At 44.4% G+C, this 22,632-nt stretch overlaps 5 protein-coding genes across 7 annotated transcripts in view; 2 read left to right on the top strand and 3 right to left on the bottom strand.

The window, feature by feature from the left end:
• The window catches only part of raph1b (Ras association (RalGDS/AF-6) and pleckstrin homology domains 1b), a 34,479-nt gene extending 31,605 nt beyond the window's left edge, over nucleotides 1-2,874 (bottom strand). The window contains 1 exon segment of the mRNA XM_047031385.1: nucleotides 2,600-2,874. The gene's annotated coding sequence lies outside the window, so the exon portion shown is untranslated.
• A 2,600-nt stretch (nucleotides 2,875-5,474) lies between these two features.
• si:dkey-1h24.6 (T-cell-specific surface glycoprotein CD28) lies at nucleotides 5,475-7,941 on the top strand. Of its 2 annotated transcripts, none has more exons than XM_047030897.1 (4): nucleotides 5,475-5,785; nucleotides 6,299-6,631; nucleotides 6,752-6,909; nucleotides 7,219-7,929. In XM_047030897.1, exons 1-4 carry the CDS (start codon nucleotides 5,701-5,703, stop codon nucleotides 7,330-7,332), a joined length of 690 nt encoding a protein of 229 aa, XP_046886853.1. In that variant the 5' UTR covers nucleotides 5,475-5,700; the 3' UTR covers nucleotides 7,333-7,929. The 2 variants fall into 2 exon arrangements, with proteins under 2 accessions (XP_046886853.1, XP_046886854.1); XM_047030898.1 differs by having other exon boundaries at nucleotides 5,479-5,785; nucleotides 7,222-7,941.
• Nucleotides 7,942-8,232: 291 nt separating this feature from the next.
• On the bottom strand, nucleotides 8,233-12,789 carry fastkd2 (FAST kinase domains 2). 2 transcript variants are annotated; one of them, XM_047030927.1, is made up of 12 exons: nucleotides 12,503-12,789; nucleotides 11,399-12,091; nucleotides 11,210-11,313; nucleotides 10,960-11,068; nucleotides 10,675-10,798; nucleotides 10,223-10,362; nucleotides 9,923-10,095; nucleotides 9,645-9,808; nucleotides 9,215-9,445; nucleotides 9,035-9,119; nucleotides 8,828-8,948; nucleotides 8,233-8,717 (listed from the first exon to the last, which is right to left on the bottom strand). In XM_047030927.1, exons 2-12 carry the CDS (start codon nucleotides 12,017-12,019, stop codon nucleotides 8,607-8,609), a joined length of 1,983 nt encoding a protein of 660 aa, XP_046886883.1. In that variant the 5' UTR covers nucleotides 12,020-12,091; nucleotides 12,503-12,789; the 3' UTR covers nucleotides 8,233-8,606. The 2 variants fall into 2 exon arrangements, with proteins under 2 accessions (XP_046886883.1, XP_046886884.1); XM_047030928.1 differs by lacking the exon at nucleotides 8,233-8,717 and having other exon boundaries at nucleotides 8,857-8,948; nucleotides 9,035-9,093.
• An 18-nt stretch (nucleotides 12,790-12,807) lies between these two features.
• mdh1b (malate dehydrogenase 1B, NAD (soluble)) lies at nucleotides 12,808-15,422 on the top strand. Its single transcript, XM_047030926.1, has 9 exons — nucleotides 12,808-12,894; nucleotides 12,972-13,084; nucleotides 13,161-13,295; nucleotides 13,381-13,520; nucleotides 13,898-14,394; nucleotides 14,470-14,611; nucleotides 14,782-14,957; nucleotides 15,061-15,200; nucleotides 15,315-15,422. The coding sequence occupies exons 1-9, from the start codon at nucleotides 12,873-12,875 to the stop codon at nucleotides 15,354-15,356; spliced, it is 1,407 nt and encodes a 468-aa protein (XP_046886882.1). The 5' UTR covers nucleotides 12,808-12,872; the 3' UTR covers nucleotides 15,357-15,422.
• A 1,234-nt stretch (nucleotides 15,423-16,656) lies between these two features.
• retreg2 (reticulophagy regulator family member 2) lies at nucleotides 16,657-22,588 on the bottom strand. Its single transcript, XM_047031136.1, has 9 exons — nucleotides 22,263-22,588; nucleotides 21,713-21,816; nucleotides 21,527-21,563; nucleotides 21,262-21,391; nucleotides 20,979-21,063; nucleotides 20,664-20,801; nucleotides 20,266-20,354; nucleotides 19,799-19,934; nucleotides 16,657-19,422 (listed from the first exon to the last, which is right to left on the bottom strand). The coding sequence occupies exons 1-9, from the start codon at nucleotides 22,511-22,513 to the stop codon at nucleotides 18,695-18,697; spliced, it is 1,698 nt and encodes a 565-aa protein (XP_046887092.1). The 5' UTR covers nucleotides 22,514-22,588; the 3' UTR covers nucleotides 16,657-18,694.
• Nucleotides 22,589-22,632: the final 44 nt, after the last annotated feature.

The following is a 22,632-nucleotide window of genomic DNA, read 5'->3' as shown; positions in this document are numbered from 1 at the left end:
TGTGTGACTCAGCCTTATGCCCTGGGACATGGCTGCTTGAACAGACAGATCCTCCCTCCCCCCTTGTCCCATTAGGACTAGTGTTCACCCCACACACAGCACTACGGCAGCGACCATCCCAACTGTGACCAGCCTCCACCCCACTTTATTCAGAACAATAGTGAGAGCCAAAACAAGAAGCAGAGGCAATTTCTGGCAGAAAATAGGGCAGCCCTGTAGTGCAGTAAGTAGTTCAGCATCTGCTGCGTGTTGCTGTTTGGTACTGAATGTGCTCTCTTCTCCAGCCTCTCTGTCTTGAAGCTGGCGAAGCATTCCAAACGCTTACGTCTCCCTCTGAAACGAGAAGGGGGGGAAAACAAGGAACCGAAGTGACCAGTTCCTGACAGATGTTTCTCCTCCATCAGTGGAAACATTAAACCATGACTGAGCTGTTCATACAGCCTCCTTGAGACAAAGCCAAGCTGTGTCAGCCTTGAAGAACCCTGCCTATAGAAAGAACTGAGGCCGCTCATGACTAGTATGACACAGCGACAGAAAAATGCTTTCGAACGACTTGATAAGAGCCATTTTCATTCAGTTTGCTGCATGATCATTTTTGAGTATACTGTTAACTCAATACTGGTTGTTCTGGTAAAAAAAAAGTTTCTACCTTGCGGTGTTTACAAAGCCTCACTTATGCATTCACTTCAACTGTGCTTCTGGCAAGACAATGAAATTCGACCCACGACTCCTGCTACTCTCTGTCTTGCTATGAGCAAATGGTAAAACCATCTGCTGCAAACTCCCTTTCTACCCCTCGTTATTGTCCAATTTCAACTGCTCTATGAATGGATTTCCTTGGTCGGGTCATATGGGATCTTATGACGTTGCCACACTGGCAGCCACTGAGTTCACTCAAAACAAGAACAGTTGTTTGAGTATTGCTGGGTTCCTCATTCCTCCCGAGCAGAAAACACGGCATTCCTGCCTCAGTCAGTAACAAACTATCTACTGTAAAACCATAAAACGTTGGACACTCTGGTCAAACTGATATAAGGTGCCACCTCTTATCAGCATCACACTTGCGAGCCTTTCAGAAAACTGCCAAACGCAAAACACACTGGGGACAACTGCTCTGCCTTTGAAGGAGAATGCCATCAAAAACCTCTTTTTTTGCTCAGCCCTGACAGAACAAATAACGTACAGGCAGCACATGTTTGCCTGGCGAGAGCCTGGGGCCATATGGCACAGACAGTGGGCATAGCTGTTTCGTTCCTCTACGGGTGACCTTTGAACTCCACGGTCAATGAAGGGTCATTAACTTTACAGTGTTAATGTCTGTGTGTCTGGAACTGGGAGTGAACCCCAGTCAAGGCTGCACACTTCTGTATGTTTTTCTGTGAACTGTGATGGGCCTTTGTATGCCAGAAGCACAGTATCTGAAAGCAGCAGTGTCCACCCTGCTCTGCCTGTAAGAGGCTGGGTGTAAATGGATTATGCATTAAACCACAACTCTGCCACTGAGCTTGTTCTGAGCATCCGATTTTAAACCTCTTACAAGAGATAACAGCATCCTCATTCAACAGACGTAGCCCCGAGTGGCAACCGGCCGTTGCTTTGTTTCTTTATTGGCTCGAGGCAGCGTAGCCTCTGCTTAAGAGTGCGAGATAGCCAGTGGTCAAATTAACTACAGTAGCCAATCTGCGCCCTACGTCATCCAACAAAGAGAGCTAGCTGCCTGGCAGTGGATACAAAAGTAGCTCACCGTAGCAATCAGGCAGGTAGTTAAAAACTAGCGTTTTATCCAATATGTGCGTATTTGTTCCTGTAAATATGAGAACATTTAAGAATGCAATTGTTACATTTCCTCGACTTATATTTCTGACATAATGCATCGATCATTGGGATGCAGTACCCCACTGCCTGAAATTAGGGTGTGGACTGAAGATTTGTTCTTTAGCTTACTACTAGGAGCCTAACATTTGTCCTTCTGACTTTTTCAAATGAAGAAACCCTTATATTGTAACGCGATCAAAGTTATTTGCCAAATGTAGGCTATACAATTTTCATTACTGACAGTCACAAACATCAGCATCTGTGCTAGCCTTAAATATAATAAACACGGGTTGACACAATAGGCTGAAGGTAGGGTGCAGCAATTACCATACTGTACGGAGCTATAAGCGAATAAAATAAGGGTTACAAAGGTAAACATGGATAGTGTCTCGAGTCAGCCCGTCGCTTCACACCCTTTCTCCCAATAAAAGGAGTGTTCCAATGGCCGCATAGAGGCAAAGCTTTTGTCGGTATTTTCAAGGCGACTATATTTCCATTGCCTTTGGACAAAATACCTGTAACATTGAAGAGGGAGATTATTTACAACTAGGATCATTTGGTCATTTATTTTCAAGAGCATTGCTAGCCGATATAGCAATCCGACCTATCTCTTTTACCCGCGGGGACACTGGCCATAACCACATATGCTGGAGATTCACATATTCTGTGACACATGTTTGCAAAGAGAAGACATGCAGTAGTTATCTCCGTAATCAGTTTCAAAAGGCAAAACAAAAGTAAATCTGGTCAATTCGAGTAAGAGATAAATTTAAAGTCTACTTACAGCCAAATGGGAATCAACGCGGCTCCTCCTGTTTTCCAGTGGAAGGTTACTGAATATCGCGGATTTGGAATATCAAACAATAAAGCACATGTATTAATATTCAATCTGAACAACTGTATTGTCCACTGTCTTCATGGTATTTATCCTGAGCTCGCCGCCTTGCCTGTGTACTTAGTTAACACTATACTTTGTACATTGAAATTCCCATTCCCATTCTCTTCCCATTCTTTTCTCCCAGGATTGTTGAGTGAGCCACTGCACGCTACGCGTCTCCGTTTCCTGTCCAGCCCAGAATTTGGTCTCAGCTATCCAATCAGAAAACACTATCCTACCAGCCAGACGGGCATGCACTAATAGACAGGCCACAGGCAGGTATTAGTGCATGAGATAACGCGTTATCCCCATATGGCCAGCAAAACTTTAATAAAACATTTTTTTGCTGCATATTGCTGATTTGCTACAACTTTTTGTGTGATTAAGTGTTGGCTCCATGGATTCAAATATACTTTCGACTTTATCCCTACAAAACTACGTAATACAAAAGTCCAACTGGTTTAGTGGAATTTATGAATTATTACAGACCACATTTTGAAATCACACTTGAGGGTAGGGTTCATGTCTTGCCGTGCTAGTTGTGCCATCTAGTGGGCAAATGCTACTATAGCGTGTTGTTTTATCCTAAATGTTTTTGTCGCCTCAGCATGGTCCTTGAGAAAGCAGTTTGTTTGAAGCATTTTCACGTTTTTATGGGCTTCAAATAAGACATAGGACAAAGTCTATTAAAAGTGTATGTAAGTACCGTTTATAATATATTTACAATAATGCTAGCCAAAACAATACTGATTGCACTTCAACTAGCCTGTGAAATATAGGAAAAGTACAAATACTAGTAACACATTTATAGGTCCAGTAATTCTACTTCACGGCTTGATAAAAATTCAACAGATTCCAGAGCTTTCTTTTTTTAACATAAGTACACTGTTTAGAAGTTAGGGATGAGGTTCATTATTTTAACCAAGGGAGGGGAAACTGACATTTCTAGTGAGGAGCAATTGACATCCAGCTTGTCATAGTAAAGACTGAGGATTCCATGTTGAGGGGCAAGTGATACTGGTGTAGAGGTTATCCCAGATATATACCACACTGCTGAATTGGAGATCTTTTGGATTCCCAGAGACAATGGTACGACGTATCAAGATTCAACACTGGTTTGGGGTAAAATTAGAAATTTAGCATGGTTGATATTTCACAATGCAATTTTACTGCAACATTTTTCAATCTCAGGTGGATGTTTATCATCTGCACCTGAGCCCTAGAGAAAATCACAGCCCAATCCACTGAATCTCTTTCTACATACGTATATTGTTGAAGTTACTATCAGAGTTAAAGAAAGTAGATACCAATATTTCATGTAGGGATGTCATCTTCCTCTTCCATAGCACCTATAAACACAGAGTCTCACTAATAAATGATTACATTCTATAAACGATAGAATCTTCATTTAGATGGGGAATTATTATATTATTATTACTAATATCTCTGTTGCAGATAAAGGGTTTATTTGTAAATGATTGGCTTTAAATCGATACATATTCATCAAGTAAAACAGAACAGAAAACCATAACAGAAATGCACAACCGACTATATATAGTTTATTAAGTAATCCAGATCGGCCACAAAAAATTGTAAATTAGAATAGACTTTCATCACATTTCTTAATTGAAATGGCTACTATTTGGAGACTGTCAGAAACACAAAGAAATGTCTGATCACTGAATATAAGCCTTTTGTACATCTTTTCTTGGATTATGATGCACTGGCTGTATGCATTTCAAAGTACAATAAAAACGTTTTTTTTTCTTTAAAAAAGATTTTATTTTGCATTATCAAACTGTTAAGCGGAAAGTTCAGTAAAACCACACAAAGAGATGAATAATGCCAACAGGAAACAGTGAACATTACTGTGACGTATAATATTCAATTCTGATGATTAAAGGTTTTTGACTGCACAAGTACCATGAGATCACCTTGATACCACAGACCACAAGGTTGGTGGTTGTAATGGGTGGCCAGCCTACTGTTAGGTACATATAGGTATGTAATGGGACATAATCTGTCAAAACATGTCAGATAAGTGGTCGTGTATAATAATCCTAGCTCTTGTTAGTGTATTAGTAATCAGTACAGCCAGAAGAAACTGACGTGTGTAGAGACTTCCTGTCGACACACACTTACGTTCACATGCGCACATACACTCCTATTCACAAAGACACACAGACAGACACGCGCATATGCACGCATGCACTCTTGTATGCTCATTCCACACAGACGGTACAAACCCTAAACCACCAACCAATTGCCTTTTTGCACTATGCTCTGCAGAGTTGCATCCTATTAAAGGTAGCTGCACATCCTGAATGTTCCAAAACATGACACGTCTCAAACATCCACAGTTGAAGACAAATATGTTCACCCCATTTCATCACCACAGCCACTATGATTTATTTGTATTTTTCCATCCAGACCAGAGCTAGTGCAAACAGACCCTTTGCATAACTACACTTTATGGCCAAAACGACATGGACACCTGCATATCAAACTTTTCATTCCAGAATTATGAGCATTTATATGGAGTTTGTCCCCACTTCAATACAGGAGTGGTGTCCACTCTCCTCTGAAGGAAACACATGGCATTAGAATCCATCCCAAAGGTATACAGGGGCAAATTCAAAATATGGAAACTGAGTGGAAAATGATGATATATGTGAGAAATCTTTTGCCATCAGGTAGACAGCGGAAACTTCTTGAGAAAGCATAATTACTATTGCTGAAGGATGTGGATGTTTTCCCCAAGAGGAGGTCCTTTGTGATGTGGGTGTTACTTATTCTGTTGAGTCTGGTAGCGGGTGACAGTAGACAGTGCTGACTGTACAGTTCATTCTTTAGCGCACTCTTCTCCTGAGATCTAAACAGTTGTGGACAGCTTTATATAGCTTGAGTTGTATGTCAGCCAGCCCGTCATTTAGAATTAACAGTTTCTTCTTGATGAGAGAATTTGGGATTCCTCACTTTAAGAACAAAACAAATCAAAACGGATCGTGATGACTGGTTTCATGGTGTTATCAATTCTCCTGACCCTCCGCTTCCCAGGTGTGGCTGGCGCACGTTCACCCCAAGAATGCGATGGTAAGTGCTTGTTAGTTAAATACATCCTGACTTTTCTGAAAGGTCTAGTTAACCATATACACAAACCCAAAGTCAGAGAGGGGAATAATTGATTCTGTCTGTCTTCCAAAGTTTTCACAATTGTAGTTGATGTCGATTGAATGTAATGTTCATACTTGCATTGTACTCTGAGATCAGAATGTTCAGATTAAATAGGACAGAAAGGGTGGCAGGGTGGCAGTGTGATATGGATGGAGTTTCTGACACTTGAGTGATTCACGCTTTCTATTTCACACAATTGTGAGTTTCCTTTACCTTTGAAACTTCAGGTGTTGCTTATACATGGTTTTGTGTGTGGGTGTATTGTGTTCAGGCTGACAGGAATCATATCCTGTGTGCGCAGAATATGCGCTTTATTATTTTAAATGAAACTAGAAAAAAGTATTTAAGAATTGAGGGTCATTAACATTGATGTTTATATAGCAGGTCAGGAAGCAGTTTGTAGCATTGACCACCTTGACCTTTTCACCACAGAAAATTTCCCGATGATTCGAGTGGCCCTCAACAGCAACGTGTCTGTGCGCTGTCCTAATATGACGGCAAAAGAAATGACCTTTCGCCTCTCCATGGGCAAGGCCAAGGTTGACAGTTCTCGTATTTTAATAGAGAACAGTACCGGGGAGAGGGTGATTCATGTTCAGGATAGCCTGGCGCTGTGGGTGAACGAACAAGACCACACAGTCAGTTTTCACATCTCCAGAGTACAGAAAGAGCAAACAGGGCTGTACACATGTGAGGCCTGGATATCGTTCCCTCCTCCCGGTGGCAAAGTACAGGATGCACCCAAGACCCTGCTACTTGTGGAAGGTAAAACACACTCCCCTCGTACTTAGCACAACACACACAGTTTGCTACAATATACTGTTCTAATCCTATGTTGACCTGTGATAGGTTCATAATGCACCTCTCTGACTTGTTGATCCACAGAATATCCTTGTGAGAAGGTTGTGGCCAGTGAAAGGACTTCAGTCTCTGTTCCAATACCACAAGAAGCATGCTCCCAAAAGTGGTGGATACTGGCAGTACTACTGGCAATTGCCATCACCTTTGGGGTGGTTGTCACGATCACCAGCTTTGTCATCTGGGTGAGTGACATGGCGATGTTCTCACAAAGAAGGAAGCAAGCACTTTAAGCGTATTCATTTCGCATGAAATTAACTATTCCATAAACTCCACTTTTACATTGAGTTTACGATATCAATCTATCTCACAATTTTTTTTATTGATATATTACAATATCTACTCACATCTAATCAAGATTTTGTTGTCAAAACACTTGAACAGAACTCTATAATTCGAACATCACCAATTACCATTGACTTCAACTGATTTCAAAACTCTGCCTGGAAGCTCCAGCTTGCTTCTCCATTTTTGATCTGTTTGTGTTTGACCAGCAGCTCAAACTGAAGAGAGTGGAGTTGTCCCACAACTACTACATGAACACCAAAGCCAGAGGGCCAGTGGGCCAGAGGAAAGGGGTCCAGCTTCCACTACCGAGATGGTTCTAACCTCCTCTGTCGGAAACAACTCATCATCCCACCTTGTCAGATGCTCCGTGAAGCGACAAGTTTGTTTTTAAGATGACGATAAAGAGTGAGTGAAGCTCTGATAAGTCTTACCTGAGAAACTGTATCTATAAAGCTCGTGTAAAAACGTCTTCTTTTAATAATAATGTTTTTCTTTTGTATATGCCGATACTGTGTGTGAAGTGATGAACGTTTGTAATGTTGGTACTTGCCATTTATTTTGGTTGGAAATATAAAATTACGTAATGCCTAAAAACTCAATTTGCCGTCTTAAACATACGGCGCTGGAAGAGTGCTGAAGTTCTGACTGTGCCTTATTGTGTCGCTGCACAAACTGTAGCTGAGCACAAAGACCTCTACAGTGGGGATGCCCTTAAGCAGGAAATGATCTAACGGTAGACCCCAATTCTGTGGTGGTATAATACTCACAGGAAATAGTGGTTTCTTAGTTAGGGTATGTAACCATATTCAACCCAAATCTGTTTCAGAATACAAATATGGATCAAAAAAGGGTGTGTCTTTTCTACTAACTGTTTCAAATCTCCAATAAAATACAGAAATAATCAAACAAACTCATTTAAAGTGTCCGGTTTTTGTAGCAATTCCCATCATCTGTGTATGAACCATCTCCTAAAGTAAAACATTTATGAAAAACACCAGCATCACTTCCTGGTTGTTCATTTTCTGTATGCATGCTAACCTGCAAATCTAGCAGTTTCTGTGTTTTGGAACAGCCAACGCATAATTCTACCAGTTAAAAGCGGCAAGTTTCCTGGAACAATGTGGCATACTAGCTGGGTAACATGCTTACCTATTGTGTATATGACATGACACTTAGAAATACAGCTTATGGAAAAACAACAACCATGGTTCAACAAATATTACAGACAGCTTCATAAACATAGTGGTTGTTTTATTTTTCGCACCCCAAGACAATGATCCTTTTTCAGATCAACCTTTGAAAGGTTACGCCCAAGTCTGAATGAGGTTTGGTTTATGAACAGCAGCAGGCAACATGCACAGTAACACTCCATCTGACATCTGAACAGCGATTCCTCAGTTCTACGTATCAAACACTGTTTACAGAACAAATAAGTCCCACTCTTACAGCATATATTATTTTTATACAAGTTTTTACCTGGTAAAAACAGAATAACTGTGGTTCCTGTGCAATAAACCACAGTCAACGTGTCTGACAACAAGAGTTTCAGACTTCTTAGTTAGGACATCTGGGCTAGAGGCGTTTTCATGCACCGTCACTCTTCCTTCTGTTCTACCGGCGGTCGCTGGTGTTCTGGAAAGATCTGTGCCCGGAGGACCGCAGCTCTCTCTTCCTCTGGTAGACTCCGGAGCTCATTCTCCATTACCTGGGAGATAGAAGGGTAGATGGATCATGGGAAATGTAGTACATTATAAGTAAAAAGTAGGAATGTGTTGTGCTATTCTACAAAATAACTGAGGCGTTTTAGAAACGAACCATGACAGGAGAGTATCCTAGGATCTTCAAATGGCGTAGCTTCATAGCCAACATTCCCCGCGGATGGGATGTCCCATAGCATACAGATGAGAGGGGTGTGCTAATCACTGCGATTCTTGACCTAGGAGGTAATAACCATCGCAATAGCTTGCACCAAATTTCATTATCAAAACTTCTCAGAGTAGAGGTTGATTACAGATCAATTACCTTTGGCTGTGTTCCTGTTGGGGAGCTTCACCTTCAGACAGTGTAGTTCCCTCTGTCTCCTGCAGGGGACATGATATTAAACAATCTAAAAAACACAGGGAAAAAACAAGTGGTTACTCTCCGGGTTTCAACAACTGGGAACACCCTGAAAAATACTGGACCTTAAACCGCAATCATTACCTATAAAGTAGAATTGTTCGACGAGCACGCCTTCCTGTACAATCCCCGTGTCTCCCACAACGCTGCGAAGCGTAGTCACCAAGCCTGAGTTGACAGTGGGCTCCGTGGGGGACATGGAGCCCAGTGCAGAGGAAGGAACGGTCAGTTCCTGAGGAAGAGGAGGCTGGTCCAGCCTCAGACAGAGGTCCACTATCTGCAGCCTTCTCCCTGACCTCACACGGGCATGGCCTCCTGCACCAGGTCACACACACACACACATGTTAAAACATTGAATATAGGGCCAAAATCTAACTAATCTGCTGTTGAATTTGACATTTTGCCAACGCTTCTATCCGAAGGGACACTTAACCTAAAAACAAATCAAATCTATTGAATAGTGAAGAGTTGGAGCTGAGGGGGGTTTGTGGTGTATCTGAAGACATGAGCTGACCCGCAGCCCTGAGCTCATCCAGGGTTTGGCCTTGCAGCAGCTGTTGGAGAGGAGCCGGGGGGAAGTGGCCCAGCATGCACAGGCTGACTACGGCCCTCAGCAGGTCAGGGGAGGACATCTTAGGCAAGTAAGTCTGCAGAACGTGGGTCATGCTCTCAACAAACCTGTAAACGTATAGACAAAAAAATGATATAGATGCTTTATTGTTTTTTGTGGGGGGGGGGGGGGGGGGGGGGGGGGGCACGGTGAAGCTACTGAGATGGGAGGAGGTGACTTGCCCCTGCCTGTGCTCCCGCAGGTCGTGGTTGAGGGCGGAGAAGATCTTTAGGACGACGAGAACGTCTTTTAACGAGAGGACTTGGGGGTTCTGGAGAACTCTCTCGAGGAAGGCGTCCATCAGGGGTGTGGCACAGAAGCCCAGGTCCTCGAAGACCGACAGGAACAGAATCACCTAGAACCCACACAGAAAGAACCAGACTGAACAGAGAGCTTCACCTTAACCCTCAGCTGCATCTAACAATCCTGTGCATCTAAGAGTGTGTGGGTGTGTGTGTGTGTGTGTATCTGTGTGCCAATACCTGTTTATTGCTCCACATGTCTAGGGTGGAGACCACGTACTCCGAGATGGCAGTGAACAGGGTCATGTTTCTGTAGTGTAGATCCCTGCACGATCTTAACACCGTCAACAGTCTGACGAAGGGGACCCCATGTACATTATCTGTAAGGAGGAGAAAAGGGGTTAGGGAGGGAGTGGAGTAGAAGACATTTCCAGACCTAGGCCTATACATATTTATATAATGCTGTCAAACAATGATATACACTCAAGTAGTATTTTAAATGAATACAGAGGAGGAGCCTAATCAGTGCAACAATCAAAGTACTCAATATGATACTCAATTTTGGAAACCGACATCAGCATCAACCACGGACTAGGTAAGGAGAGTGTACCAAATACCAGATCTACAACGCCCTTTAGCACAGAGCAATCCGCTAGCCTCTGTGGCAGAGTGGACATAGCGGGTCTTCTCACCTGCTATCTTTGTACAGCAGACATCCAGCAGAGGCTTGGAACAGAAGCCCATGGTGGCCAGAGTGGAGATCATGTACTGACAGTTCGGGAGGCTGAACTGTTCTGTCATGGACAAGGCTTTCATCTGAAAGGGAGGGGGGACGAGACGAGACGAAAAATTCAACCGCGAGCCAAATGAAATGGCATCACAATTGGGTGCCAGGCTTAAGTCTGAGTGACTCGGGGGGTCAGGTGAGATGTTGTCTACCACACAGAGGTGGCAGCGTGAGAGGATCGAGGTCTTACCTCGAGTTTCCTCTTGAACGGCGGGGGGGCATCTTTTCCCATGTGGCGCATCAAAGTCTGCAGGGCCATGACACTCTGGATGCCTGGCAGGCGAGACTCGATGATCAACCTGGGCATTTAGAGGACAACAACACGTGTACTGAGGCTGTTTTGGAAAGTCGAGACCATTTGACAACACTTTAAAACCCATAGAGACCACAACTGAACTCTGAACCATTTGAAGGACACCCGTTGGAAGACTAATGCCCACCTCATGCCCTCTTTCAGGGCATCAACATTGGGGCTGCTCTTCATGGGCTCCAGACCAGAGGCCAGCACAGACAGGGACTTCTTGTCAAAGTCATTCAGGCGCTCCTGTCGTAAACAGAACAGAGGACGAGTCACAACGACAGCCCTCCCCGAGTCCCTCCCCACTCAGGTAAGACACCCGATGTGTTACCTGAGAGACGCGGAGGAGGGTCTGGACCACTCGGCTGCTTGGCGACACGCCTAGCTTCACCATCGCCAGCAGGCTGTAGGCCAGGTCGAGGCTCCGCATGCGTCCGGCCTCCAGCATGATCGTATTGAGCAGCTCCTCAAAGCCCGCATGCTCGAACATGAGCCTGAGCTCCACCCGCTGCTGTTCCTCCGTCATGGTCTTGTTGATGCACCAGATGCGGGTGAGGCAGTTGCTGACCCTCCTGGAGGTGGCTGTGTACAGGGAGACCAGGTCTAGGACGTCTGTGGGGGAGCCACACTCCTTCAACTTGTCGGAGAAAGGAACCCGCTTGGCCTGGATGACTGGTGATTGCACTGGTTGGATGGAGTTGTGCTCTTCAGCTTCCATTGCCTTCAAGTCTTGTGTTTTGCTTTGACAGTAATACCTGACTGTGTTGACATGCTGTCCAGCCAGTCGGCCCTGAAACGAGCCGGCTGTCCTCCAGATGGGTGTCAGTCCTGTGTCAAACTCTCTCAACAGGCTCCTATGCATCTGAGGGGGCCGGTGTTGACTAGGCAACCTCTGAACGCAGGTCCTCATGACCCATCTGAGAACCTCCTCCCCTGTTAAACGGACTGACATGATGTCTCGACGAGGTTGATGATGATGGTGGAGTCGGCGAGTTTGAGATTCAGAAAGTCGCTATTGATTTATCTGAAAATGAAGATAGACTACATGAGTCGTGTTTGCTGTTCCAAAATCTACTTTTTATATTATTGTTGGGAGAGTATCGTACATTTCAAAGCATACATGCAGGCAAGTGCTGGAAGTTCATTATGTTAATGTATCCCCCAAAATGTGTTAGCTAGCTAGCAAGCTAACGATGCAGACAAGTATGAACATGTAACAACGTGAGTCTAACCCGCAAAATGTTAGCAGTGTACTATGAACTAATATGTTTACTACAAAATTTGACATTTTACAGAAGCCAAGGTCAGCAATCCAGCTTTCTGAATGTTGCTTGCATTCAAAGTAAGCAAATATTTTGCAGATATAATAGAATGTATTGGCATTACACAACAATATCAGTGGTTTACTGTTTGGCAAGAAGGCTATCTTACTTACAAGTTAGAATAGAAGACGACATTAGTGTCATACAATTTACCAAGTTCTATTATCCATTTTTGATACTGCTAGGACGCTCACGGGGGTTTCCTGGCTTGGAGTGCGTTCCCATAATAGGACGTTACAACACCACGTTTCGACCAGTCAATTGTAACTGATATGCAGTTAACATTTGCATTTGTAATCAAATGTGCTATTTTTTTTAAACCTAATAATCGTTTTTATCTGAAACATAAAAATATGGTATATTTCCACACCTCTTTCATCTAAAACAGGTTTTACGTAGTTCTTATCACCCAACGGATGTTTCCTGCCGGATTCAATTAAAGTAACACCGTTGGTATCCTAGCAACTGACGCCTGCCAGAGAAATGGCTAAATTTGTGCTTGCTGGTAAGCATCTAACTAAGCTGATATGGTCGACTTGCCTCGTAACAAATCAGATAATAATTCACATTTTAATTTTGCAGGTAAGGCAGATTGCCCATATTATGCAAAGGCAGAGCTGCTTGCTGACTTACTCGAAAGATCTTTGCCAAACTTCAGAATCCACAAGATCTCCATTCACCCCCGTGATTGGAAGGTTTGTAGCAAAAAGTTATCGAGATATTTTTATATACACTGAATTCCAATATGTCAACCCACTCTGTTCCTTTCAGGATTGGCTTGAGACCACCTGCAAGACAAATGCCTGGAAGCATGAACAATCCCCCATAATATGGAGGGAACTGATTGACAGAGGGGGAAAAGGAATGCTCTTAGGGGGGTTCAGTGACTTCCTGGAACATGTGCAGGTAACATCACTGTCCCCGCTAATAGATAGGGTGAAACATCAAAATGTTGCCTCCCAAAATGTAAAAAATACTGCCTCCCACTCAGGGTTACTATGGGATTACCTCCGATATGTCAACAGAGCTGATGTTGAAGGTTGCAGCTGAGAACCTGCGCACAAGGGAGCTGTGTGAGGAGGAGGAGATGCATGGCAGTCTCATCGCGCCCCTTCACATATGGATCAGCAGGTGGGCCAACGGCAAAACAGGTGCAACCGGTGGAAAGTTTCCTGCGTCGTGTATGGAACAACACGACACATTGGATCAGTGTCGTCCGCTTTTTACAGCAATCTGGTGGTCAAATTAAAATACCGATGTTGGCGACAACAAAGGACTTTAACAGTTCCCGCTTTTATACATTAAGTGTAAAACAAGACTGCTGAGTCAAAACAAACATGGTCACGCTTCATTCACACTTCAGGCTACCATGATCGTGGATCCAGACAGAGAGAAAACGATTGACAGCTCGTGCACCAGTGCAAAACATGATTCAATACTAAGAACTTGGGAGTCTGGGGAGGCTATTCTAACCTTAGAAGTATTTGCCATTCTCTGTTCTGTCTCAGTGCTCTTAGCCAGACCTGCTACATCCTCGTTCCCATGCTGTTCACACCGGGGGTGTTCCCCGAGGCTCCTCCCATCAGCCTCCACCTGCTGGATGTAGGGGGAGACGAGGAGGAGATGCAGGGGCTCCGGATGGAGATAGAGGACCTGGCCCTGCCCCAGCTTCACCAGGTCACAGGCCACACAGACCTGGACCAGGCCTTCCAACAGGCCCATGTCATCATCCTCTTGGATGACAGCTGGTCGGACGGAGAGGAGGAGGGGAGCACGGCGAGGAAGGTGGCGGACCGTTACCGAGGCTACGGACGGCTCATCGAGCAGAGGGCGCACGAGAGTGTGGTGGCGATCGTCGCCGGCGACTCCCTCGTCAACCTGAAGTGCTCCCTGTTGCTGGAGAACACGCCCTCCATCGACAGCAGCCGGTTTGTCGCCATGGCAACCCAGCTGGAGTACGAGGCCAGGGCTCAGGTTGCTAAGAAGCTGAACGTAAAGACAGCAGGTAGATTGGCTCGTTGTCCTTTACTCACCAGGGGAAGGAATGAGAATCCATTGCACTCTTCTTCCTTCTTCCTAGATGTGTCTGATGTAATAGTGTGGGGAAACATCAGTGGCATTTCTCAAGTTGACCTGCAGAGGGCAAAAGTCTTCAATTATCAAGGGGCAATCTGTGGACCATCCCATCTGCCCCAACCCGTCCTTGAGATGATATATGAGAGGTAACCAATTGGCTGCAATGAATTTTTAGCTACTGCTAAGTTAATCACCATGATGATGTCACACAATTACTTCGCTTTGTCTTTTTAGCCTTTAACTTAGCTCTCAAGAATGTGTCTGTAATCGCTGTAACACAATCATTGGTCATGCACAACACATCACTGTCTTCAAGGAAATGGCTGGAATCTGAGTTTGAGAGTTTGGTCAATTTGCAACGTGGCACTGTAGCCTCCAAGACCCAGAGGCCTACAGCCATATCAGCAACCAATGGGATTATTGCAGTTCTGAAGGCCTTGAATGGGAAAACTTCCCCAGAGGAAGTCCTCTCATTAGGCATACTCAGCACAGGTACAGGTCAACAGACAGTTAAAGTTGTTACTGTATGACCTTACTCTACTTTGTGGTACATGTCTATATGACACTCACATGCTATTTGTTCCTATATTTGCAGGCCAGTTCAACATCCCGACTGGAATAGTCTTCTCAATGCCAGTGAGGTTTGGGAGTGGACAGTGGTCAGTGTTGTCTGATGTGACCATCGGGGACAAGCTGAGGGCGAGAATGCAAATTTCTGCGGACCAACTTAAGACGGTGAGAGCACAGAAATGATTCTGATGTTTTACTGTTTAGTTTGCACCTGTTCTACCTCTGGCCTTCTTTAAATTTATTGACGCATGCATCCTGCCTCATATGTTTTGTTTTTAGGAGAAGGACCTTGCAACAAGGACAATTAAAACTATGACATGATTCCATGCGCAAGACATTTAAGAAATGTTATGCATTTGCCAAGTAAAAATGCTTTTGGGTGTTGAAAGGTTTTGTTTATTATGACCAATATAAATACCTCATCTCACAATGTCTTTGTAGATGCAATTCATTTGATAATTACAAACGGCCTATACAGGAAGTCTATTATTACATAGTATAGAACTACATGTCCAAGTCAAACATATCTAATTTCAACCTGAGGTCAAAGTTGAGTCCACTCTCTTCTTCAAGAATATTTGCAGACATGTATGTCTTTTTTTTTCATGAGATCCTCTTGCAACCGCATACCAGCCAAATGTCAGCACAGTATCATTGCTGGTCAAGGCTGCATGGCTTATGGTGTCTATGACACTAACATACTCTGACATGCTCAACTTAAACCCTTCTGGAAAATCTACCCAGTTCACTTCCACTCAACACGTTTTTCAACAAAAGAGATTTTGACTACTACCGGGTCCTTAAATCGCATTGGTTAGTCCATCATGGGTGTGGACGGTGGAGGTGTGCTGTGGATCACGAGTAGGGCTGCCTACCAGAAGGGCTTTTTTGCAACAACTGTCTGATGCTATACGCTCAAAAGTCTTTGTTTGCCCATTGCGGAAATTACCTTTGGCATTCTGCAAAGACTGAAAAAGTATTTCATGCTTTACTTTTCACCTTGGCTTTAACCTGAGGTATCATTTCAAAGTTAAAACTTATGAAAACAAAGTCATGGGTCTCAGGGCTGTACTACATATAGCAAGTTGTTGGCGTAAGTGTACGTAACAGGAGTGAAGTCCTGACCGGTGTATGAATCGAGGAGGGAGAGCTCCACGAATGCTCCATGTAAACCCCTGACTTAGGTATGGAGGGCACGAAGGGCTTGGGTGACTTCTTGCGCTTGGTGTGGGGTCCCCAAGCCTGAGGGTGGACCTCCACAGGAGAGCCCCCATTATGGCTGCAGCGTGAAGAATAATCTCTTCTCACCGAGGCGGAGGAAGATGAAAGGGAACAGAAGATACATTTCAGTCTCATTGCATCCTGTTGTTTCAGTTATTTTATTTTCCTGTACAAGAGTTGCTTTGTGTCAATGTTCAAATGACAAGAAATCTCGTTTTTAAATGTATTTTTGATTCTTGTTTATATAGAAGCTCTAGTGGTAAGTAATTTCTCATTAAGGAATATTTTGAAAATGGATTCCTATTTAACATTTTCCAGGTACTTTTATAGTTTAAGCTGTAAACATAATACACAGAATTATAACACAAGAACACTTGGTAAAGTAAATCACGCAAAAAAATAGATTTCACAACTTGTTTTTATATAGTAAGTTACAAGGAGATTATTTGCAGAAATCACTTTTGAAATAAGTACATCAAAATCAAATATTTCCTTAAAACAATTTAGTGTCCTATGAATTCTGGTCTCACTGTCATCTAAGCTGCAACCAAAAATTGCATGCTTGTTTGCTACAAATACAAGACCTTGCTCCCTTTCTCTGCGTCAGTTTATGTAACCAAACGATAAGCCTTGTCAAGTTAACCAACATCCTCTGTTACTTTGGACTAACATTAATCTAAAGGAAAGCACCCCTCATTTCACCTTTGAATGCATTGTTTATACATGCTGCAATATACAAATTATTCTTGCATTTTCAACTGTACACAAGTGCTCTGAAGGACCTGACTAGGAAAAGGTTTGTTGTGATATTTTACAATACAGTGCACTAGGACAACTTGGGATTGGGGGAGAGGTGGTTACTGAATGTACAAGTCTTGTCTATTTCACATACCACTACAAACGATTTTATTTGCCATGTCATGATGCTTCATTGCACCAACAATACGTACAAACCACCCCTGAGTATAGAATGCAGACAGGCACAGGCAGCAAGAAGGCTGGCCTTGTGGTACAGCTGAGCAAATACAGATCCGCCTTAAAGCAATGTAACATGGGGTTAATGCAACCAATTCTTAGCCATCTAGGGTTGAGACAACACATTAGTCAATGGAAAAGTGCTATGCAAGGACCACTCTCTGGTTTGAAATCACATTATAAAAGGCCTCCTAGCAGTTGTTATGTGGGCTTTCCAGTGAAAACACAATTGAATAAAAAAAAAAAGTAACATTCTTAAGGTTTTAATAAGCGGTACAATTCTGCATATTTCCATGATCAGAGCTGTTTCTGGTGTTTCTGGTACAAAAATCACAATCCATTTATTTGTGTATACGTACTGATACAGAGCAAGTCTACATGTACAAACAACTCATTATTTGGTGGGGGATTAGGGAGCTTGACCTCCTTACAGAAAACAAAACAAATTACTATGGTACTGCGTCATCATATATATATATATATATATATATATATATATATATATATATATATATACCTTGTGCGGGCTGTGATGCATTCTTAAATGAACACCCAGGAATGCAAAGGCATTTAGGTTTCCAAGTCAAAACTAACAATCATACGATTCAAGAACAAACTGATGTGGATAAAACTACAACCAATGTGTCAGAAATAAAATGTCCAAATTAGGAAGGCATTGTGTCAAAACATTTGGGTGAAGACTGAAACAAAATAATCTTTTTCCTAAAACCATTTATTAGAAGTGTCAGCAAATCAGAAAGTTGTAAAGTAGCATGACATATGCCAAGACCTTTGAATGAATGACTTTGAGAAGAGTTGTTGAGGTTTTACAACGTCTAAATAACATATGCGTTCGTTACTTCACAATAAAACTGCTGTCTAGAATATAGCACGATCAATGCATATGTTGTTATCAGACGCCCCCCCCCCCCTCGCCCAAACACAGGTTTCCTTATACGGTCTGTTAAATTAAATAATTTATCATATATTAGGAGATATCATATAAACGAAACCTTTTGTCTTTCTCCTTCAACTCCTGCAACATCTGCTAACCATCTCCTAGATGGGTGTTGGGTGATGCAGAACTTCTGAGCAGAGACATAACTGGCACTGCGTCGGGGGTTCTCCATCCTTCCGCTGAGGTCTAAAGTGAGAGGGTGGAGAACCGGAACGCAAACAGCGGCAGGTGACTGACCCAGCGCTGACGGCTTGTTCCCTTGGTCTACAAGCTGTACGAGCCCTCTCCCATGCAGGTGCCGTACAGTGCCCAGGCTCAATCACTACTGACATGATATAGATGTGCAGGCGCAGAATAATCCACGGTGATGCTAACCCCTCACAAAAACAAATCACAAACCAACTGCTATTAAACCACCAACCCTTGGAAGAAGTATATATGTATATGTATGTATATCTACATGTACAAATAAAACATACATGGGGGATGGGCAACGATGAGAAAGCTAGGACTCCTGTTGGTGTTGGGGAGACGGGGGCGTGTTCCTGGGCAAGGCTTCTCCCTCCAATCCCTGTCCGTCAGGACTGAGACCCAGCCCTTCGTCCATCAGTTCCAGTTCACTTTGGTCCAGGAGCTCAAAGTCCTCTTCCTCGGTCGGTACCAGAGTGTCGTCCTGCATCTCTTCCTCCCTGGTCTCCGTGGCAACCTCGTCCTCCAGGGTCTCCTGGCTGGCTTCGGCGGGTGGCGGGCTGTCCAGGGCGTTGGGCAGCGTCTCGGCAGGCAGGAACTCTTCCATGGAGGGACCTTCGCTGGCCTCGGTGGAGCGCAGCAGGGCGGAGAGAGTGTTCTGCACCACGGTGGAGATGGCCGTACTCACTATCTCCTCACTCAGGGCTTCCAGAGAGCGCCGGGGGCCCTGGGCGGATGCCGCCTCCTTCCGCTCCGCCGGCGTCCCCTGGTCCCCCCCCGGTGGCCGCCCGTGTCCGTTGAAGTGCGTGTTAACAAAGTGAAGCGGCGAGGCCAGGTGCTGGAAGAGGAGGCTGGCCGGACTCAAGGCCTCCCCCTCGGAGGGCTCTCCCTGGGCCCCGTCCCCGGGAGCCTGGCCCGAGGCCCGCAGCGGGAAGTGGAGAAGGCTGTGTTCGATGGAGGGGAACTCGTCCACGGAGGGGAACTCAGGCAGGTCCCTCAGGAAGGCCTCCTCAGGGTCACTGTGCACGCTCTGCTGATCCAGGTCTGGGAAATACACAACGAATGTTAAAATATGAATGACCATGAAACACCTTGATGTAATCCAATACTTTGAAATACAATAGGATGCATATCTCTTTTTGTGGTATAGTCTGTGACGGTCTGAACCAGAAGTCTTCAACAGTGGTCCTCAGGGACCCCCTGTCCTGCATGTTTTAGATGTTTCTCTGCTCCAACACACCTAAATCAAATGAATGGGTCGTTAACTAGTTATGCAGAAGCCTGTTAACGACCATTCATTTGAATCAGGTGTGTTGGAAGAGGGAAACATCTCAAAACGTGAAGGACCAGGGATTCCAAGGACCAGCATCGAGAAAGGCTGGTCTGGATAACTAGTACAAGCTTCCAAGTGTTGGAATACCTTCAGAGACGTCTGTGAGTTGAGGGGTGGTGGCTCTGGACACAGAAAAACCTCCACTCTCCAAGATGGACGCCTCCTCGTCAGACAGCTCAGAGTCCGTGATGGCCATTGCCAAGGCTGTGGTCTTCACGTCCACCTGACCGATGAAAAAGACGCCATTATTTTGTGAAGGGTATAGGGTGTGGAGTCACCCTATGAGGCCGAACACGCTCTGGATAAAGCTCAAATTAAACCATTTTGTTCATTGTTTTTATAACACAGCTAATTACTAAATAGCCTTGTTCAAGAAGTGTTCGACTAAAGCAGCCTTTCCACATCAAGCCCTCAGTCACAAGAACTCTCGCTAACTACATCACGATTTATTTAATTTCCCCTCCTTACACAGAACGCTAGCCGTACTTCAGCCTCTAGTCACACACACACACACACACACACACATGGCCCCTAGTGCAGCATGGTTGGCTCACCGTGGGGGCAAAGCAGGACAGCTCCTCCTCACTGTCGCTCTCGGTCTCAGCCTGGGGCTCATCGCCCTCCTCCGCCTGCTTTTTCACCTCTGCAACACACAAACGCACACGTTGGACATCCGTGCCAAGAGGTATCTACTGATCTGAAAATCTGAATCAGAAGTCACTTCAAGGACACTAAGTGGAGGGGAAATGGTTTCCAGGGCAACAAGGACATTCAGTATTCAGTCACAGCTATAAGGACGACACGCGGGATACCAAATAACCAGCCAATATAAAACCAAAAAGAAATCCAATCAAGATATTTTCCCAGTTTCCCAGCTCCGAACGGTAGTGTTGCTTTTCTCATCAACACCGGATCACGGACGCTGGCACGCGTAAACAGCCCACACACTCACTCCACTTATCGTGTTTGCGGTGCTGCGTTCCGCCTTTCATGCTGTAGTCCAGCTTCATGAAGATGGGCTCCAGGCCTGTGTACATCCTCTGGATCAGCTCATGGTACACCACCAGGGGCCACAGCAGCACGCTCAACACTGAGTGCATGAGAGAGGAACGGATCAGGTAACACAACACACACTCTTACCAGTAAATGTACACACATACACACGTCAAGCTTACTTGGGTTTCAGAGATTGAAAAAAAGATAGGTTTGTATCAGGGCTAATCTTTATCGACACACGCTTATTGGAAGATGTTATGAGTCAGCTTACCAATAATGTAGGAGATCATGATTCCTGGTATGTAATGGCCGACCACAGCCAACACAAAGCTTCCTGAACACATCATCACACAGAACTGGGGGAGAGAGAGAGAAACACTGACATCAACAGATCTTTGAACAACTGGATTATGGAATCAAAGGGACGAAAACGCGTGCGGTGTGCATGTCTGCCAGAGTATAACGGAAGACAATGACAATCATAATCCGAAATTCAGAAAAGGGTTGCCGGAAGGTTCACATAATACATGAGTCGATGAGTGTACATTTGATACCTTGCCGTGGTTCTGACGCTTGTACTGCATCATCTCCTGGATGTACAGGCTACATGTGAGGAAGCTCTCTGCCAGATGGTGGCTAAGCTCAGGGATGCTGAGCAGGCGTGGGTGGACAGCCATGGTCTCTCTAAGGGGGAAAGAAGGAGCGTGTCAGACCACTATCATGAGCAAACTAGATGAATGGCTTTATGGGAAGTGAAGTTTAGTATTAGGTACATCTATATCATGGAGTTAAATATATTCAAGTTGTGAAGTCGTTTACCTTTCTATTGGGCTGGGTTCTGGCTCTGGGATTTGGACTGTAATTGAAGAGAGCCAAGGGAGATTTTAGGTTAAAACAATAACAAAATATATAGTTACATTTGATCCAAAACATTCATGATGGTATACATTTCTGAAACTTGAGGTGACTGCAACTGAGGCTAATGAATCAGTAGGTAGTAGGAACCTCGGACAAGTGGTAACTTGTGCTTCCATCTCTCCAGTAGCATGAGTCCCAAGAGAGACACACTCAGTAGGAAAAGAGGCCGCAGGGATGTGGAGGATAAGAGCCTGTAGGTGTTAGATAAACAGGTTAAAGACCAGAGACCAATCTTGGCTTCTGCCTCTAGTGGTGCAAGGGCCTTTCCCACTGATCATTAAAAGGTGCTGACAGCTAGCTAGCAATTAGGTCCAAGTTAGTTACAACCACAAGTCAGCGGTGATTAGCAAAATAGAAAGCTAATATTGCTTGTTGGCATTGGATAGTAGATTTCACTACGAAAATCTGATCAATTTGACGTGTTATCTAAGAGCTATGTATCTTTTTAGCAAGTTGGTATAACGTCGTTACCCAATCCTCTGTTGGATTACCGTTCAGTGACTTAGCTAACTAGCTAGCATTAGCTAAGACTAACCGTTGCTAGATAAGGTGACTAAAGACACTCGAATGCACAGAATTTGCACAGAATTGTAGTTTGCCAGGTCCATCGTTAGTTAGCCATGACCATCTAACTTACCAGAACAAGGTGTTCAGTGTGAGGGCAACAAAGATGCTGTACAACGGCCTCTCCCAAACAAGAAGCCTCTGCGCCCACAAGAGCAAGTGCTCATACTGCAATAGCCAGTCTTGAAGACGGTCCCTCAAACGAATTAGCTCGGGATTCCCATCACCGCATGCTTGTTCCGAACCTCCAGCTGGGAACAAGGCCTCGAGGGCAACCGATGAGGAGGTAATAGAGGGGCGTCTTGCCTCCTCTCTGCTCGCCATCTTTTCCCTACTTTGTTATGTTGTTTCGGAGATCACGGGGTACGATGGGCGTGTGGATCTCCGTAGGCCCGTTGTCCGTCATGCATTAAAAAAAAGGCATGTCACGTGTTTCCTTGTTT

This window comes from Hypomesus transpacificus, chromosome 12 (assembly GCF_021917145.1).
Source record: "Hypomesus transpacificus isolate Combined female chromosome 12, fHypTra1, whole genome shotgun sequence".
Taxonomy (NCBI): Eukaryota; Metazoa; Chordata; class Actinopteri; order Osmeriformes; family Osmeridae; genus Hypomesus; species Hypomesus transpacificus.
This window is presented reverse-complemented; position numbering and strand designations above follow the sequence as displayed.

Bases quoted from the DNA above. Each gene is read 5' to 3' on its own strand.
- si:dkey-1h24.6 (XM_047030897.1), top strand. From the start codon at position 5,701: ATGACTGGTTTCATGGTGTTATCAATTCTCCTGACCCTCCGCTTCCCA. The intron at 6,632-6,751 runs GTAAAACACACT...GTTGATCCACAG, and splicing joins GACCCTGCTACTTGTGGAAG to AATATCCTTGTGAGAAGGTT. The intron at 6,910-7,218 runs GTGAGTGACATG...GTGTTTGACCAG, and splicing joins TCACCAGCTTTGTCATCTGG to CAGCTCAAACTGAAGAGAGT.
- fastkd2 (XM_047030927.1), bottom strand. From the start codon at position 12,019: ATGTCAGTCCGTTTAACAGGGGAGGAGGTTCTCAGATGGGTCATGAGG. The intron at 10,363-10,674 runs GTGAGAAGACCC...TCCTCCTTACAG, and splicing joins CTGCTGTACAAAGATAGCAG to ATAATGTACATGGGGTCCCC. The intron at 8,718-8,827 runs GTTCGTTTCTAA...TCTATCTCCCAG, and splicing joins TAGGATACTCTCCTGTCATG to GTAATGGAGAATGAGCTCCG.
- mdh1b (XM_047030926.1), top strand. From the start codon at position 12,873: ATGGCTAAATTTGTGCTTGCTG. The intron at 13,296-13,380 runs GTAACATCACTG...CCTCCCACTCAG, and splicing joins ACTTCCTGGAACATGTGCAG to GGTTACTATGGGATTACCTC. The intron at 13,521-13,897 runs GTGGGCCAACGG...GTTCTGTCTCAG, and splicing joins CTTCACATATGGATCAGCAG to TGCTCTTAGCCAGACCTGCT.
- retreg2 (XM_047031136.1), bottom strand. From the start codon at position 22,513: ATGGCGAGCAGAGAGGAGGCAAGACGCCCCTCTATTACCTCCTCATCG. The intron at 20,355-20,663 runs GTGAGTGTGTGG...TGTGTGTTGCAG, and splicing joins CCGCAAACACGATAAGTGGA to AGGTGAAAAAGCAGGCGGAG. The intron at 19,423-19,798 runs GTATTCCAACAC...TGTATTTCCCAG, and splicing joins ACTCACAGACGTCTCTGAAG to ACCTGGATCAGCAGAGCGTG.